Source organism: Rana temporaria, chromosome 2 (genome assembly GCF_905171775.1).
Source record: "Rana temporaria chromosome 2, aRanTem1.1, whole genome shotgun sequence".
NCBI classification, from domain to species: Eukaryota; Metazoa; Chordata; class Amphibia; order Anura; family Ranidae; genus Rana; species Rana temporaria.
The window spans coordinates 347,584,076-347,599,925 of record NC_053490.1 but is presented as its reverse complement, the minus strand read 5'-3'; the positions used below and the strand labels follow the sequence as shown (position 1 = coordinate 347,599,925).

At 43.8% G+C, this 15,850-nt stretch overlaps 1 protein-coding gene across 1 annotated transcript in view; it reads right to left on the bottom strand.

Moving 5' to 3' along the window:
• PIK3C2B (phosphatidylinositol-4-phosphate 3-kinase catalytic subunit type 2 beta) overlaps positions 1-15,850 on the bottom strand; it is a 1,746,470-nt gene that overhangs the window by 807,937 nt on the left and 922,683 nt on the right. Inside the window, 1 exon segment of the mRNA XM_040339537.1 lies at positions 6,549-6,691. Coding sequence (XP_040195471.1) covers positions 6,549-6,691 — 143 coding nt within the window.

Here is a 15,850-nt window from a genome sequence, read left to right as displayed (position 1 = left end):
CCAAGCAAGGAACTGAAGCCACAGACCTCCTATATATATGAGCCAGGCATCCAGCTCCTCCCAGTGGGAAGGAGGAGCCGCAGGGTGGGAGGCTACAAGAGACCCAGAAACCAAGATGGCCGCCAGCACATGTCAAACGAAGGAGACAGGAGAGAGGTAAGACCATGACATGGACGCTATAAAAAAGACTCCATCCAACAGACTTCCCGTTTGTCACTTTTTTTTGGGTACATAAAGATGCGGGATCACACATGGTTACCTGATAACCCGAGTCCTTGATTACCCAAGGGTATTTGGTCACACAGTGAGGCTTGTTTCCACAGGAATGCCTAAAATTGCATTAAAAACGCTTAAGTGCTTAAAGATGCGGGATCACACATGGTAACCCGAGTCCTTGATTACCCAATGATATTTGGTCACACAAAGAGGCTTGTTTCCACAGGAATGCCTAAGGTCGCATAAAGATGCTGGAGGGCATAAAGCTGCGGGATCAAACATGGTTACCTGTTCGCCCGAGTCCTGGATTACCCAGGCATAGATGGTACCACAGAGAGGTTGTGTCCGCAGAAATGCCCAAAATCGCATAAAATGCTTGATTGCATAAAAATGCTGGATCGCACAGTGGTGCTCGGTCATACAAGAGTCCTTGATCACACAAGGGTACTTATCCGCACAGGGGTGCTAAAAATGCATAAGATGTTTGATCGCATGAAAAATGCTGAATCGCATAAGGAGGCATGATTGCCTAGATTTTGCATGGTTGCTTAATGAGGCATGATAATTATTTTTCCTTATTTATACAGGATTCCTTGGGATTACATAGGAACACATGTCTGCAGGGGTACATGTTGCACAATGCTGCATAACACGTTCAGAAAGCATACTTGCTTGCAAGAGACTTGTTCATAGCTCACATGCTATATGTATGCGTGTATACAGCACGCCCCTTTTTTATGTGTTTTGCCTAAAACATATTTGTATGAATTCATGCTTCCATGATCACACGCTTCCATAGAGGCATGTGGCGTTAAAGCTTGCCACATGCACATATGGGGAGCCATTTGCATATGTGTTTATTTACATGGGACTGCAGAGGTTGTCTGTATTTCGCAGGGGATCAGCTCGGTCTCTAGTTGCTGGCTGACCCCTTGGGTTAACCTCCGTGCCTGGGTTAATAGGGTGCTAGGGCCTGCCTCTAGCAGGTCTAAAGACCCAGGGTATAGCATTAATGGTATACCGAGGCAAACTCTTGCTGATGGATCAGTCAGTAGTAGGGTTGTCCCGATACCGATACTAGTATCGGTATCGGGACCGATACCGAGTATTTGCGGGAGTACTCGTACTCCCGCAAATACCCCCGATACCAAAATAGAATACTAACCCCCGCCACCCGCCGTCGCCGCAAGCGCCGAACGAATACCGCCGCTAAAGCCGCATTTCGCCGCATCCCTGCTTGGTTACCACGGGCGGGGAAGATTACAGCATTCATTTGAATAGCTGTAGTCTTTCCCGCGGCGCAGCGTAGAGACACTCCCCTTGCTCGGGTGAACTGTCCAATCCCGAGCAAGGGGGAGTGTCTATACGCAGCGCGAGAGACTACAGCTATTCAAAGCTGTGATGTTCCCCGCGCGGCGCGGCAGCATGTACTGTAAGGGGGGGACATGGCTGATTTTTTTGGGGGAGCACATGGCTGGTATGGGGAGGACATTGCTGCATATGGGGGGGCATGGCTGGTATGGGGAGGACATTGCTGCATATGGGGGGGGGCATGGCTGGTATGGGGTGGACATTGCTGCATATTGGGGGGGACATGGCTGGTATGGGGAGGGCATTGATGCATATTGGGGGGGACATGGCTGGTATGGGGAGGGCATTGCTGCATATGGGGGGGACATGGCTGGTATGGGGAGGGCATTGCTGCATATGGGGGGGACATGGCTGGTATGGGGGGACATGGCTGGTATGGGGAGGGCATTGCTGCATATGCTGTGAATGTCCCCTTTGTAAGCTTTCAATGTACCTTTTTTGGCCTACATGCATATTTCCCTTTACTAACCTGTCCAGCATGCTATTCTAGGCCCAAAAACACCTAGCCTAGTCTGTCTACAACTTTTTTTTGTCTGCGTCATTGTAGTTCAAACCCCCCCCCCCCCTTAAAATGTCCCAATCTATGTTTTCTCATTCCATTTTGGCAGAGTGCTAGAGAGTTTATTTTTCTGGGCCCAAACTCAGCTTGAAACCCCCCCCCTTAAAATGTTTAATGGCCCATCAGAGGGGTGAGGAGTCTGATAATTGGGCCTATTTCAGTTCTGGCATGTAATTAGCACTCCACTAATAAATGTTATACTGATGTTGGACAAGGATGTATTTTGCTTTGTGATTGCAATGTTTGTGAGCCAAAGTACACATTTTTATTTTGGTTTGACTCCACAGATTCCTTCCACGCCACAGGAATGGCAGACTGTGGCTTCCCAATTGGCCCAGCGGTAGGACTTCTCGAACTGCGGAGGGGCAAGTGATGGGAAACACGTCCGCATAGTGCCGCCACCCCGTTCGGGGTCATACAATTTCACCTACAAAGGTTTTCATAGTATTGTGTTGATGGTGTCGGCACAGTACAAGTTTTTTGTATGTGGACGTGGGGAAGAACGGCCGGATGTCCGACGGTGGAGTCTTTGCGCAGATGGAGTTTGCCCACCGTCTCCAGACTGGTGGCCTGGCCCTGCCACGTGATGAAGACAATGTGGAGGGACTCCTTTTTGTGTTTTTTTGTTGCGGACAAAGCTATCGGGCTTGGACCACATAGGACTCTAACCCCGGAGAGGAGGGTTTTGAATTACCGGCTGGCCAGAGCCCGGAGGGTTGTCGAGAATGCCTTCAAGATAATGGCCAGACGATTCCGCCTGTTCCAGACAGCCATCCACATGGCGGACTATAAAGTGAACACTGTCATTTTTCCTGCTGCATTTTTCAGAATTTTTTGCGCAGGCATTCAGAGACCTACTTTTCAAACATTGGGCCTGAGGCCAGACAATCATCTGAGAACCTGACTGGCCTGGCCGTACTGGATTGCCCCCCCGAACTGCTCGAATTGCCCGTGATATATACGTTGAGTTCTTCACTAGTAGGGGGGCCATTGCTATGCCAGACCATATTTATTTTAAAACAAAACACAAAAAAGACAGAGGCGCATGTCCCAGCTGGAGGAAGACTGTCTGCAGGAGGCAGCTTCCATCATGAGGGCCCCCTTAACCCTGTTGAGGACTAAGCAAAAAAAGAATGACCGACAATGGGCCCTGGCAGAGGATTTTTATTCCCGAGAATATGATGTGATTCATCGACAAATATTGCACTTTTAAAAACCTGAGGGAAATCAAAAATCTATCCTATTCTAACAAGAATGTTCGAAGGGCAACAATTGCCCACTTGGTCACTTATATGCAGACCTGGATACCAGAGCTAACTTCCACCATGATAAGTAATAAAATCAATAACATGAGGAATGCTTACAAAAAGAGTTTGATACAGGTCCATGCTTCTCGGAGGTCAGGAGCAGCAGCAGATGAAGTACAGGAGCTCAAGCTGTGGTACTATAAACACCTCAGTTTTCTTGACGATCAGATCAAGGCCATAGAATCACTTTCCAGTCTTCCTTCCACCCTTCCCTCCACCGTTCCCTCCACTGTCCCCCCCCCACCCCTGCAGAGGGTGCCGAGGAGCAGGCTGAGATTGAGGAGCCAGATCTGAACATCTACAGTATAGTAGTTTAGTAGTTTACAACATATTTCTTGGCCTCAAATAATTTTTGGTTGAACAATATGTTTTTTCAACCAAAATGAAAGCTTGAAAACCCAAACAAAAGTTGTGGCCAGAAAATATAGTGACAGGGATGCCAACTGCAGGGCTCAGAATGAAAGTCTGTTCAATTTACCAAAAAAACAACCACAAAAAAGCAACAGTCAGGAGCTTTAAAATGTGTGTGTTTGATGAAGCCAAAAAAAAAATGTCCTTTTTTATACAAAGGAAGAGATCAGCCAAGAGGAGGAAGCTCAGGAATTTGTCAGCCAGGAGGAGGAAGGGGTGAGTGGCAGACAGGAGGAGGAAGGGGTAAGTGGCAGTCAGCAGGTGCCCAGGCCCAGGGGCAGCACTGTGTCACAGGTGCCTCCCCTCCAGATGCGCCCAACAAAAAAACATAAACACATGTCCCAGCTGGAGGAGGAGTCTCTGCGCATTATTAGGGAGGCAGCTGAAATCATGAGGGCTACAGCTCATACATTGCACACAAGCTGCAAGAAATGGAGCAGCGACAAATGGGTCAGGCCCAGGATCTGAAAGCATCTGTGATACAGAGGGGAAGAAGGGGCCTACTGACTGAGACCACAAAATTCAGTGACCCGGCCCAGTCTCCTCCTCCTCATGCTGCCACATTTCCACCACCTGCAAGGAGCCGTGGAAGGAAGACTGCAAGGAAGACCAGAAAGTGATTCCCTGGCTTCAAGCTGGGTTGACATAAAAATTAGGTTGTTGTAGTACCACAGCTTGGGGTCACGTATGACATCTGCTGCTGCTTCTAATATCTGGGATTTGGGGAGCACATTGTGACCCAAATTAGAGGGACTCATGATGTTATTGATTTTGTTGTTTATCATGGTGGAATGTGCCTTTGGTGTCCAAAGTCTGCATATATTTGTCAATTGTTGCTTTTGTTGATTTTTTTTTTTAAAGAGAACTCTATCTAAATACCATCAGCAAAACTACGTCTTTATTCTAGCAATAGAACAAAGAAAAAATGTGCTGCAATAAACGAGGCACTAATTTTAAAAATGTAGAATGTGCCATCTCCAAAACGAACGCTAGTTTCACCAGAACGAGCGCTCCTGTCCCCTAATTTAGTCTGAGCATGCGTGGATTTTTAACCGATGGTTGTGCCTATTAACGATCGGTTTTGACCGGTTAGGAATCCATCGGTTAAAATTTAAAGCAAGTTGGCTTTTTTTTAACCGATGGTTAAATAACCTATGGGGCCCACACACGATCGGTTTTGACCGATGAAAACGGTCCATCAGACTGTTGTCCTCTGGTTAACCGATCGTGTGTACGAGGCCTAAGGCAATTTGAGTTGGTGAGTTTTTCATCTGACGGGAGAGGATTCACTGACACCAGGTGTGGTGGAAGATTGGAAGTTATTATCATTATTTTTTCACAAACCTACTTGATGTAATAGATGGACTTATATTTAATTAATATTTAAATACATTTATATGAGTTTTTTTGAATTTGTGCACATATTCACTTTTGTCACATGGTTATGGACATTAGCATTATTTTTGAATGCCTGTGAAAACGGATATTTCATCTTACATTGTTTACAGTGATGCTTGTATTTTATTACACTTATTTTAGGTTTTTCTAATATGTTTTTCACAGTTAGAGATTTTTTTCAAAGTAGCTGCTTCACTCTTTTGCAAATTTGATTATCACTATTTGTTCATAAGCGCAGTGGTGGGAACACAGAAAGGGCGGATTCATTTTTGTTACCATTATTTACACATTCTTTTTATTACAATATCCACCAATAAAGTTCTGAGATTAGACAGCAGAACTATAATTTAGGCCTTTTTAAAGTGGTTGTAAAAATCTCTCTGCAGCAATGTCCACGAGTTTTACAGTCACCCGGGAAGCCCAGGAATCTTACAAATTGGCTGAGACAAAGAAGTGGCGCCATTGGCTCAAGCTGCTGTCAAAGTCACTTAGCCAATCAGGAGAGAAGGGGGCGGGGCCAAACCGAGGCTCTGTTTCTCAATGGACACAAGGAGCTTTGACTGAGCTTGGGTGCCCCCACAGCAAGCTGCTTGCTGTGAAGGCACTCGACAATGGAGGGGCCAGGAGAGCCGAAGAGGGACCCAAGAAGTGGAGGATCTGGGCTGCCCTGTGCAAAACCACTACACAGGGCAGGTACCGTATTTATCGGGGTATTGCGCGCACCCGCGTATAGCGCGCACCCCCAACCTGGAAGGAAAATTTCTGAAAAAAAAATACTTACAGTTTGAATGCTGCTCGTCTGTGTCTTGCCCGGCGTCCATCGGCGGCCTTGTCTGGTCTGGCGTCAGTCTGCGGCCTCGGTGGTGTCCTCCTGCGCTGTATCCCCGCTTCCTGCGCTGTGTTTGAATGCCGCCGCCGACATATACCGAGCACAGTACACTCGGGCACGCTCGGCTTCTTACGCATAAAGGCTAGGAGGCGTCACAGAGCGTGACCACGAGCGAAGCCGAGCCTGGCCGAATGTACCCGAGTGTACTGCGCTCGGTATATGTCGGCGGCGCAGTTCAAGCTCAGCGCGGGAAGCGCGTATTGGCGTATACCGCGCATCCACGATTTTCCCCTTATTTTAAGGGGAAAAAAGTGCGAGGTATATGCCGATAAATACGGTAAGTATAATGTTTTTTTTTAAGAAAAAAAAAGACTTTACACTCACTTTAAGTAAGCTCTTAAGAATTACAGACGTTATTTTATAGGGTATTACAGCATAGATTAAAAGGTGCACCCACCAGTATAAGGACTCCTTTTGCATTGCTTCTTGTAGTTGACTCCTATCTTTCTCAGGTAAACTGGTTAGTTCGTATCTCGGGCTGAAGGCCTTACTTTCCGGTTTTGAGAATTTCACATCAAAAGCAGAAGTAGGAAAATCGATCTGCAAAGGTCCAGAGAGTAGGAAAACAGACTTTAAAGAAACATTGTTGTTAACCACAAACTTTGTCTAACACAATAACATTCTAACATCTAGATATTTTATGAGTATCAGCAGTTACTTAACAATGTTTAACTGCCTGAGAAGAAAAACAAATCAACAGATAAGATAATGTTCTTCAATCACCACTCTCAGCTAAAAGTAAATCAAAAGTTGGAAAACAAATTGGGCCTTATGCACACTGGACACTATAAAAAAGCCAGTAGTGTTAGCTGTAGAAAGCTGCAGAATAAATTTCTCAGCGTTTTTGCAGTAGACTTTTCCAGCGTTTTTTTGTTTTGTTTTGTTTTGTTTTTAACACGATTACACTCCCACACAAGCTTATGGCTCAAAAATGCTAATAAACGCAGAAAAGCTGCATGTTTTTTTATTTTGTTTCAGTTATATCGTTTTTACAGCTGAAAAAGTCTTCTCAAAACCGACTAGTTCTGTTTTTTTTTTTCCAGCCAGAAAACACCTCTGCCAAAAACTGCTGATAACAGCCTATGTGTGCATGGACTAACATGCTGGAGAGTTTATCGGCTGCAGAAACAAATGTCTGAAGCCAAAAACAGCAGCTGTAAAAATGTCCAGTGTGCATGAGGCCTTATAGTCACATGTATCTGGTACACCACAGTGGCTTAGTGGTTAGCACTTCTACCTTGCAGCATTAGGGTCCTTGTTTTAAATCCCAACCAGGACACTACCAGCATGGAGTTTGCATGTTCACTCTCTGATTGCAAGATTTCCCTCCAACACTCCAAAAAACAGGCTGGTAGTTTAAGGTTTAGCACTAAAAATAGCGCCTAAATACCGCCTGAAAAACTCCTTCCCTGCATTTTCAATGTGAAAGCCTGAGGGCTTTCACACTGAGGCAATGCGCTGGCGGGACCGCTCCAAAAGTCCTGCCAGCAGCATCTTTGGAGCGATGTGTTTACCGCTCCTTCCCATTGAAAGCAATGGGCACCGCGGTAATACCGCCGGCAATGCGCCTCTGCAAAGTCGGTATTAACCCTTTCTCGGCCGTTAGCGGGGGTTAATACCGCACCGCTAGCAGCCAAATACCGCCGCAATTCCGACGGTATAGCACCGCTATTTTTAGTGCCGCTGTACCGCCACCGCACGTCCTGCGCCAGTGTGAAAGGGGCCTTACTGACCCCATGCATGTGAGAGAGCTCCTTAATGGCAGGGGCTGTTGTAAATGAACAATTTACACAGCAGTGTGTACATTTCCAGAGCAACATTAAATACCTCTAATAAATAAAACATATGAATGCTTTGGTCCTTGTGTCACACACATAACAATTACGTGTCAGGACACTTAATCTATGTCAATACACCTGTGCATGTTCACAATCAGCAGACGGAGTGTTGTCAATCACTTATGGATCTCTAGGGAAGTGAACCTGATGGGGACCTTCAGATTCTGAAACCAGTTTCCTTGTCCATTTCCCTGACTCTATACTTTACAAATGAATGTGTCAATGCCTTGTTCTGTGTCCATGATCCAAAAAAAAAACTGCACAGGCTGTAAAAAGCATTGAAACCTTATGTAGCAAGGTGTCACTTTGGAACGTAACTTATAAATTACAGTTTTGCAGTTTGTGACTAAAAAGAACTTGGCTCCCTCCAGTGTTCGTTCATTATATTGCTGCAACCTATTTGGTTTAGTTATTATGAAGCAATGCATTATGGACCTTGTGGTACAGAGAGACAGAGACTCTAATGCTGCGGATGTTAAATAGACTACAATGCCCACAGTACTACTGTGATACCAGAGTGCATTGCACCACGCACAGCCTTCTGGGAGGATCTATTTAAAGTAAGGGAAGGCTTGGATCTGGTCTCTTGGGACACCATTTTCAAGCCAGCAGGAAGCCTGTGCTGAGGCCTGCTGCAAGCGTGCTTAGGCCGAGAAGCCTGGGCCTGCAGTCACCAGAGCGGATCACCTCATCTGAAAGTGATCCTTGTTGCAGTGTCCAATCGCCTATCCACCAGCACCTTGTGAACGGCTGTGCGGAGGACCAGGGACTACAAGCTGCCGAGAACAGAGACACTCCAGAGCGAACATACCGGCGAGGCGAGGCCTCATTTGGTGAGAGGGCACCTGCCCACCGATATAAATAACTGTATCGCAGGAAGGTGTTTCTTAGAGACTCACTTACACTTTTTGGGAGTCGCTGTGCCACGTGTAGAGGTACATTGCATCCGGCAGTGACATTTCCTTGATAGGATTGGCGCTTTGGTTACCAACACGCTATATACTTTGGCTGCTTGTTTTTCTTTTCTTTATACATCCCATTGGATTACAATTAACTAATGTGCACCAACTGAGGCTAGCAGAAGACTACTTTTAACCGGAAGGAACAATTACAGAATACAGTTGTCTGTCTGAGCTAATGCAGTAGGACACGTGTCTGTGGAGATACCGCTAGAGGGAGCAAAAGAGCATATAGACTCACACATATAATATAACTGTTAATACTCATTTGTACAGTCATTGTTATTTCTGAGAGCTGGGTGAGATCTGTTAAAGAGGTACTCCAGTGCTGACATTACGACATTGGGGAAATCACTCCACTGCGTACTTACTTAGGTCTGACTTCAGCTTGTATTGTTTAAACCTGTTATTTAATACCATACCATTGACTCTTACAGGGCCCTGTTTGAAGTCAACTGTGATGTGTTTAATTCTGCTTTATCCTTCTTTTACCAAGTAAACACTTTATTCTTGGTTAAACTGCATCTTGTGTGGGATCTTGTCTGTTTCAGTTGGACAGGTAAACCAGCATAAGGTAACAGTATTTAACTGTATTTATATTATTGTATGGTATCATTGTGGTTCCCAACTGCCAGTGGGTCCCACAATCGTTGTGTTGTCCAGAGGGTTTGAGCCAAACTTCTGGGGTTGATAAGCAGAGTGTAGACCCAAATCTAAACCAGCAGCTCCTACGGGGGTAGTGCTACATTTACGTAGGTGGGGTATGGAATCAGGCGTCCAGCTGTCTAAAATGTCTAATGTTTATACACTGACTGCCGAATCAAATCTGTGGTAAATACAAAAATTGCACTGCCGTGCTCTTAGGCCTCGTACACACGACCGCATCTATCCGCTGGGATTGATCCGCAGATCAGTTCCAGCGGACAAATCCGGTCGTCTGTACGGCCTAGCGGATATTTATCCGCGGAGATTCCTCGGCCCCATCCATTTCAAGCGGATATAAATTTCTTAGAATGCTAAGAAATCTATCCGCTTGAATCGGGTCCTGCGGATTGATCCGGTGGTCTGTACAGACTCACCGGATCAATCCGTCCGCTCCCCTCCCTTGCATGCGTCGTAATGATTCGACGCATGCGTGGAAGTACTTACCTTCCAGCGTCGCGCACGTCACCACTGATTAATTCCGCGCGGATTTTGATCCAATGGTGAGTACAAGCCATCGGATCCAAATCCGGAGGAGGAATCTCCGCTGGAAACGGTCCAGCGGAGATCCCCTCGTGTGTACAGGGCCTTAATAATGATATTTTAGAAGAGAAGCTGAGCAGCTAGATTACTTGCCAGAAAAATACCTAACAAGTTGTCAATCCAGTGTCCAAAACAAAAAAGTAAATGATGATGAAGTTAAACCTTGCTAGAGTTAAAACACTTATCAGTCTACTCTAGCAAACCAGATTTGTCATAATTTAGCAAACCACTGTCATTCCTTTCTCCTTCTCCGTTTATGAGTTCTATTGGCATGCATACCCCAGATGGATGAACAGAACCTTACACTCCATAAACACTATGCAGGCTAGCTCTCTTGCACTATAGATCTGACCCCACTTGGTCAAAAGCCAGTGGCTCAGGGCTACTGTGTTCCACTCAACTTTTGCCTGAGGGCATCTCCATTTGGGGGCACATTTGCACAAAATCGCTGATCATTACTAGTAAAAAAATAATAATAAAAATGCCATAAAACTATCCCCTATTTTGTAAACGCTATATTTTTTGCGCAAACCATCAAATGCTTATTGCGATTTTTTTTTACCAAAAATAAGAAGAATATGTATCGGCCTAAACTGAGGGAAAAAATATATATATATATATATATATATATATATATATATATATATATATATATATATATATTTTGGGGATATTTATTATAGCAAAAAGTAAAAAATATAACAATAAAGGAGAATCCGCGCTTAGGGTAAGTGTAAATAAGCTGCTGCCTCCCTGAAGGGTCTCAAAAGAGACCAAAGAAATTAGTATATAAATGCTGGGATAGTGATGCTGCTGAACCAATTAGGTTTGGAAGATTGTGGGTGTCCTTTAATAATAGTAAACAAGTGTTGGGTAACCTGTATGAGGGCTTAATCCAATGTAAATGGACTCCCTATGGACACACGTTAGAACAATAGAAGCATATGTAGGTTGCCCCGTTAATAGTGCTAAATGGAGCTTGTGGCCAAGTGAATACTTATTTTTTGGACCTCCACCATGGGTTGGTGTCCAATTGTGTTGAAAAAAAATTAAAAAATATTAATAAGTGAAAAATGCTACAAAAACATACAATTCAGGTCAGGACCCTGTGCAGGCCAGTAATTCAGTCCAGACCCTGTATAGGCCTCCAAAGGCAAGGAGAACCTGTGATTCAAATGTGCTCAAAAGTGACTCAATCCCTGATGTCCTTAGGCAAGAACCTTTGATTGAGCTGGTTCATGAGGGTCATCAACAAACAATATAATAGTGACACCAAGTACACACAATCAATAAACACCAACGGCTCCCGTTGGCTCCCAATAAAGGTGTATGTGAATTGGATTAATCCCTTGTGATTAGGTGATACGTGACATGTGATATAAGGTATGCAGTCAGGACACTGTGCAGGACAGTAGATTTAAGCTCATGGTTACAGCCCAAAGATTGGGGCTGAAATGGTAATAATTTCCCCAGTGGGGCTCCTATCAATTACCACAGCCTATTTAGTGAGAGCAATCCACACAATATTACAGACAGCGGTATCGGACTAATCCGAAATAGAAAAAAAGCAAAAAAGGATAAAAATAAAAATAAATAAAAATAGATAACAATGACAGTTCCCCCTAACAATGCTACAGCCCACAGAGGTAATTATTCTATGAGCTATAGGGGTTCCACTAGTCCTGGTGGAGAAAGTGGGGTCAAAGTTCAGACATCAAAGCGCAATCCCTGGAAACAAGATATAGTAGAATATCTGTAAAGTGACTTCAAGTGCCGATCCCTCACAGATCAATATTCAGTGACTGTTGTGCTCCCCCGCTTAGGTCCCCACTCACCAGATGTCAGTATCCCTGAGGGGCAAAAGGCGATAGGTGGTGGTACCTTGATTTCTCCTGTTGCACAATCCTCTGTGTTGGATTTCAGGCGTTGCAGCTTCTCAGAAGTATGAGAGAGACACTCTGGGAATATATCTCAGGCAGGCAATGTTGGTGTCACTCAAAAAATACAAAAGAAGGAGGTCCACATAGCGTAATATGTTTTAAAAAAAAAAAAAAATACATTTATTAAAGAAAGTTTAAAAAGTGTAGTGGAGAACCTCCACAGCAAGTCCCAGAGGCACCTGGGTGGATCCCTAGTAAAAAACTAAAATATAAAAGCACATAATCAGCCAAAAGACAGTTTGCTTAGCTGTCCGCCTGTCCCATATATGCTGGAAACCAAGGCTGCCGACACCGCCGGTAAACTCTTCCGTGGGCGTCCGTGTCAGTCCTGGCAGCTCGCAGCTGGGATGGTAGGCGTGCGGACAAGCTGGCGGGCGGGCGTGCGTGCGTACGTGCTTGCGTAGTAGTCATCTGACGCGTTTCATCATGTGACTTTTTCAAAGGTGATACAAGCTCCGTACGTACATAGTTCTTTCATGTACGGCAGCAGATGTATCCCGCCTCCCAAGGGGAAGGTGGCAAATGGCAATTGGATATAGTAGTTCCCGTGGAAAAAAACTCCCGCCTATTAACCCTTGGTAATACCAAATATAGGAAGTGGGCATAACCATATGCCGCCGTCTTTTAAGTAACAAAACATAGCATGTGTTAAAATGCATACAGTAAACAAACGGATGCTATAATGACCACTCTAGTGATTCATAGTGTGAATGATTAATGATGTTATTTCATTATAAATAAAAAATAGCGTATGTCTGAAACATGAAAAAAAGTTGAAGCTTTACAGCTCATCATGTATTCTTACTATCAACATGGAGGGCCTGAGAGATAGAGAAACTCCAGGATAAACCAAAATCAGAGTAAACTAAATTGTTGAAACAAATGTATAGGGAGATGTGAGTTTTAAGTATGCTGGATTGGAAAGCCCACCTGGGGCTATATAAGTGTGTCCACAGGGAAATGGTGTGTGCTAATGGGCAACAATATTAGCCCGCAATAAAGAGTAGGCGGTGCAATCGTGAAGAGGGAGATGTGGGTTTTAAATATGTTACATTAAAACGCCCACCTCGGGCTATATAAGTATATGCACACGTAAGTAGTGTATGCTAGTGGGCTGCAATTTTGGCCCGCTATAAAACATTTGCAGTGCAATAGTGAAGAAGGCAGATGGCCCAAATAGATTGTCTGCTCCATGTCTGTGGGATATCCATATATTCAGACAAAAAATATATATAAAAAGATAATTATAGGGAGTGGGACCGAACCACATAATGTTAAATATGTACAGTTGTGAACATGGACCCTTGAGGGGTCATATCAATGGAAGTTCCTTATAAAATATAGTATTCTAGTGGGGTTTAAAGGATGCATAAAGAGTCATATAATATCCAATGACCTGTGCCGGATGTATTCATTACTTCATAGGCTAATATAAGGATGCCAGAAAGATAGTGTATTAATTCCCTGTGTAATCCCAATTTCTAAAAAGAAAGTTGGAATGAATAAGTGAGAAATGGGTAGGAATTATAAAAAGAAGCTAATAGGCTTTTGCAAAGGCCAACAGAGACATCTTAATATAAATGGTCACCTCAGGGTGTATTCTAATACAGTATCCAACCCCTAGATGTAATAGATGGCCCTAAATGGGTCATAACATAGTAAAGGAGGATCAACATGGGATAGGAACACTACCCCTTGCAGACAGAATAAGCTACAGAGGTCCAGATAGTACTGTGGTGGAAAATAAGTGTGACCTTAATCAAGGTCTGAACCTTAGATGTAGTGGGTACTCCTAAGTAGGTCATATATTGAGATGTCTGTCCATAATATGGATTGTGATTGCAAATGGGACTACTAAACATTAAAAATTAGAAATAAAGCAATTCAGATCAATATCCAGGTTGAAGCCTCCAGGGGCTAGAGACCCCAACCTGTGTATCCAACGGGTCTCATTTTGTGAAACCTGTATCTGTTTATTACCCCCTCACCAGTGATCCTTAATGATGTCAACCCCATAAAAAGTAAGGCAAGATGGATCCTTATGATGTTTTTCCGCAAAATGTCTCGAGAGACTATGTTTTGGGAATCCATTACGTATATTTTTGATATGTTCACATATTATCACACGTCAGGGTCTGGTGGTGCGGACTACGTACTGGAGACGACAGGGGCACTCTATGACATAGGTCACATGTGTGCTCTTACATGTAATAAGTTCTTTTATCTGAAACTCTCTATTGTACACATGGGACTTGAATGTTGTTTTTCTCCGAGGTTGTGGTTTATTAGTTTTGCAAGGGAGGCATCTTTGGCATCTGTAGAACCCCTTAAGTTCTGGACACTTGGGTGGGGGGATCGAGTACATTGTGGACAAGGTGTGTTCTTAATGTGGGTGCTCTGCGGTAGATGAACTGTGGACGTTTTGGCAGTATTGTAACTAGTGTTCTATCCTCTTTCAAAATGGGCCAATATTTTTTGAAGATCTTTACAACTTGTTGGTATTGATTACTGTATTCTGTAATGAAAGATAAGTCCATGGTAGTTGCTTGATGTGACTTCTTGTTGCTGAGCAAGGCTATCCATGTCTCGGATGTTATCTTTCAATTTTGTGAGCATGTCTTGTTTGTAGCCCTTTTCTAAGAATCTTTTGATGAGAACTTCAGCTTGAATATCGAAATCCTCCACCCGGTGGCAATTCCTCCTAATTCTTAACAATTGCCCTTTGGGTATATTCCCTATACATTTCGGGTGGTGGCAGCTGGATGTGGGTATATACCTGTGTTCTTAAAGAAGGTCTTTGTGCATAATTCACCTCTATCTTTAAAGATTTGTAAGTTCAGATAATCAATACTCTGTGTGTGCCATTTTCCTGTGAAGGTTATGCCATACCTATTGTTGTTAAATTGCTGCATGAAACTGTCCAAAGATTCAGCTGTTCCGTCCCATAGGATCATAAAATCGTCAATATACAGTCTATAGAGCTTGAGTTGAGGTATGTTCTGACCATAAATGTATTCATCTTCCCACATATCCATGAAAAGGTTAGCTACGCTAGGAGCATAGCGTGCCCTCAGGGCTACTCCTTTTTTCTGTACGTAAAATTCTTTCTTATACCAAAAATGGTCATTCGCCATAGCCATTTTGAGTCCCTCCAGGAAGAATGATATTTGTTCTTGTTTCATCTTAGTTAGTTGATGTAAAGCCATCTCCACCCCTTTTAATCCATCTATTCGTCTGATGCTGGTGTACAAAGAGTCTACATCAATCGTCGCCAGTAACAGATTATCTATATTATCGATGTTCCGTAGTTCCACCATTAACTGAGTGCTATGTTTTAGATGGGATCTTCCTTTAGTCACCAGGGGCTTGAGAAACTGATCAAGACATCAAAATGGAGTTGATGCCACTTACGATAGGCCTCCCTGGCAGGGTTTTCTAGTATCTTATGTATTTTTGGTACCTGGTAAATAACCGGGGTCTTTGTGGATTCAGATATAAGATACGTGGCCTCTTTGTCATTTAGGATTCCAAGACTTGCTCCCTTGTTGACATACTTTATTAATTGCTTTTTATAAATTGGTGCGGGGTTCTTTTTTAGCTTTTTATACGTGTCAGGTACTTGTAACAGCTTTTCCATTTCTGTCTCGTAATCCGTTTTTTTAAGTATGACCAGCCCCCCCCTCCCCCTTATCCGCTGGTCTGATGACCACTCCTTTC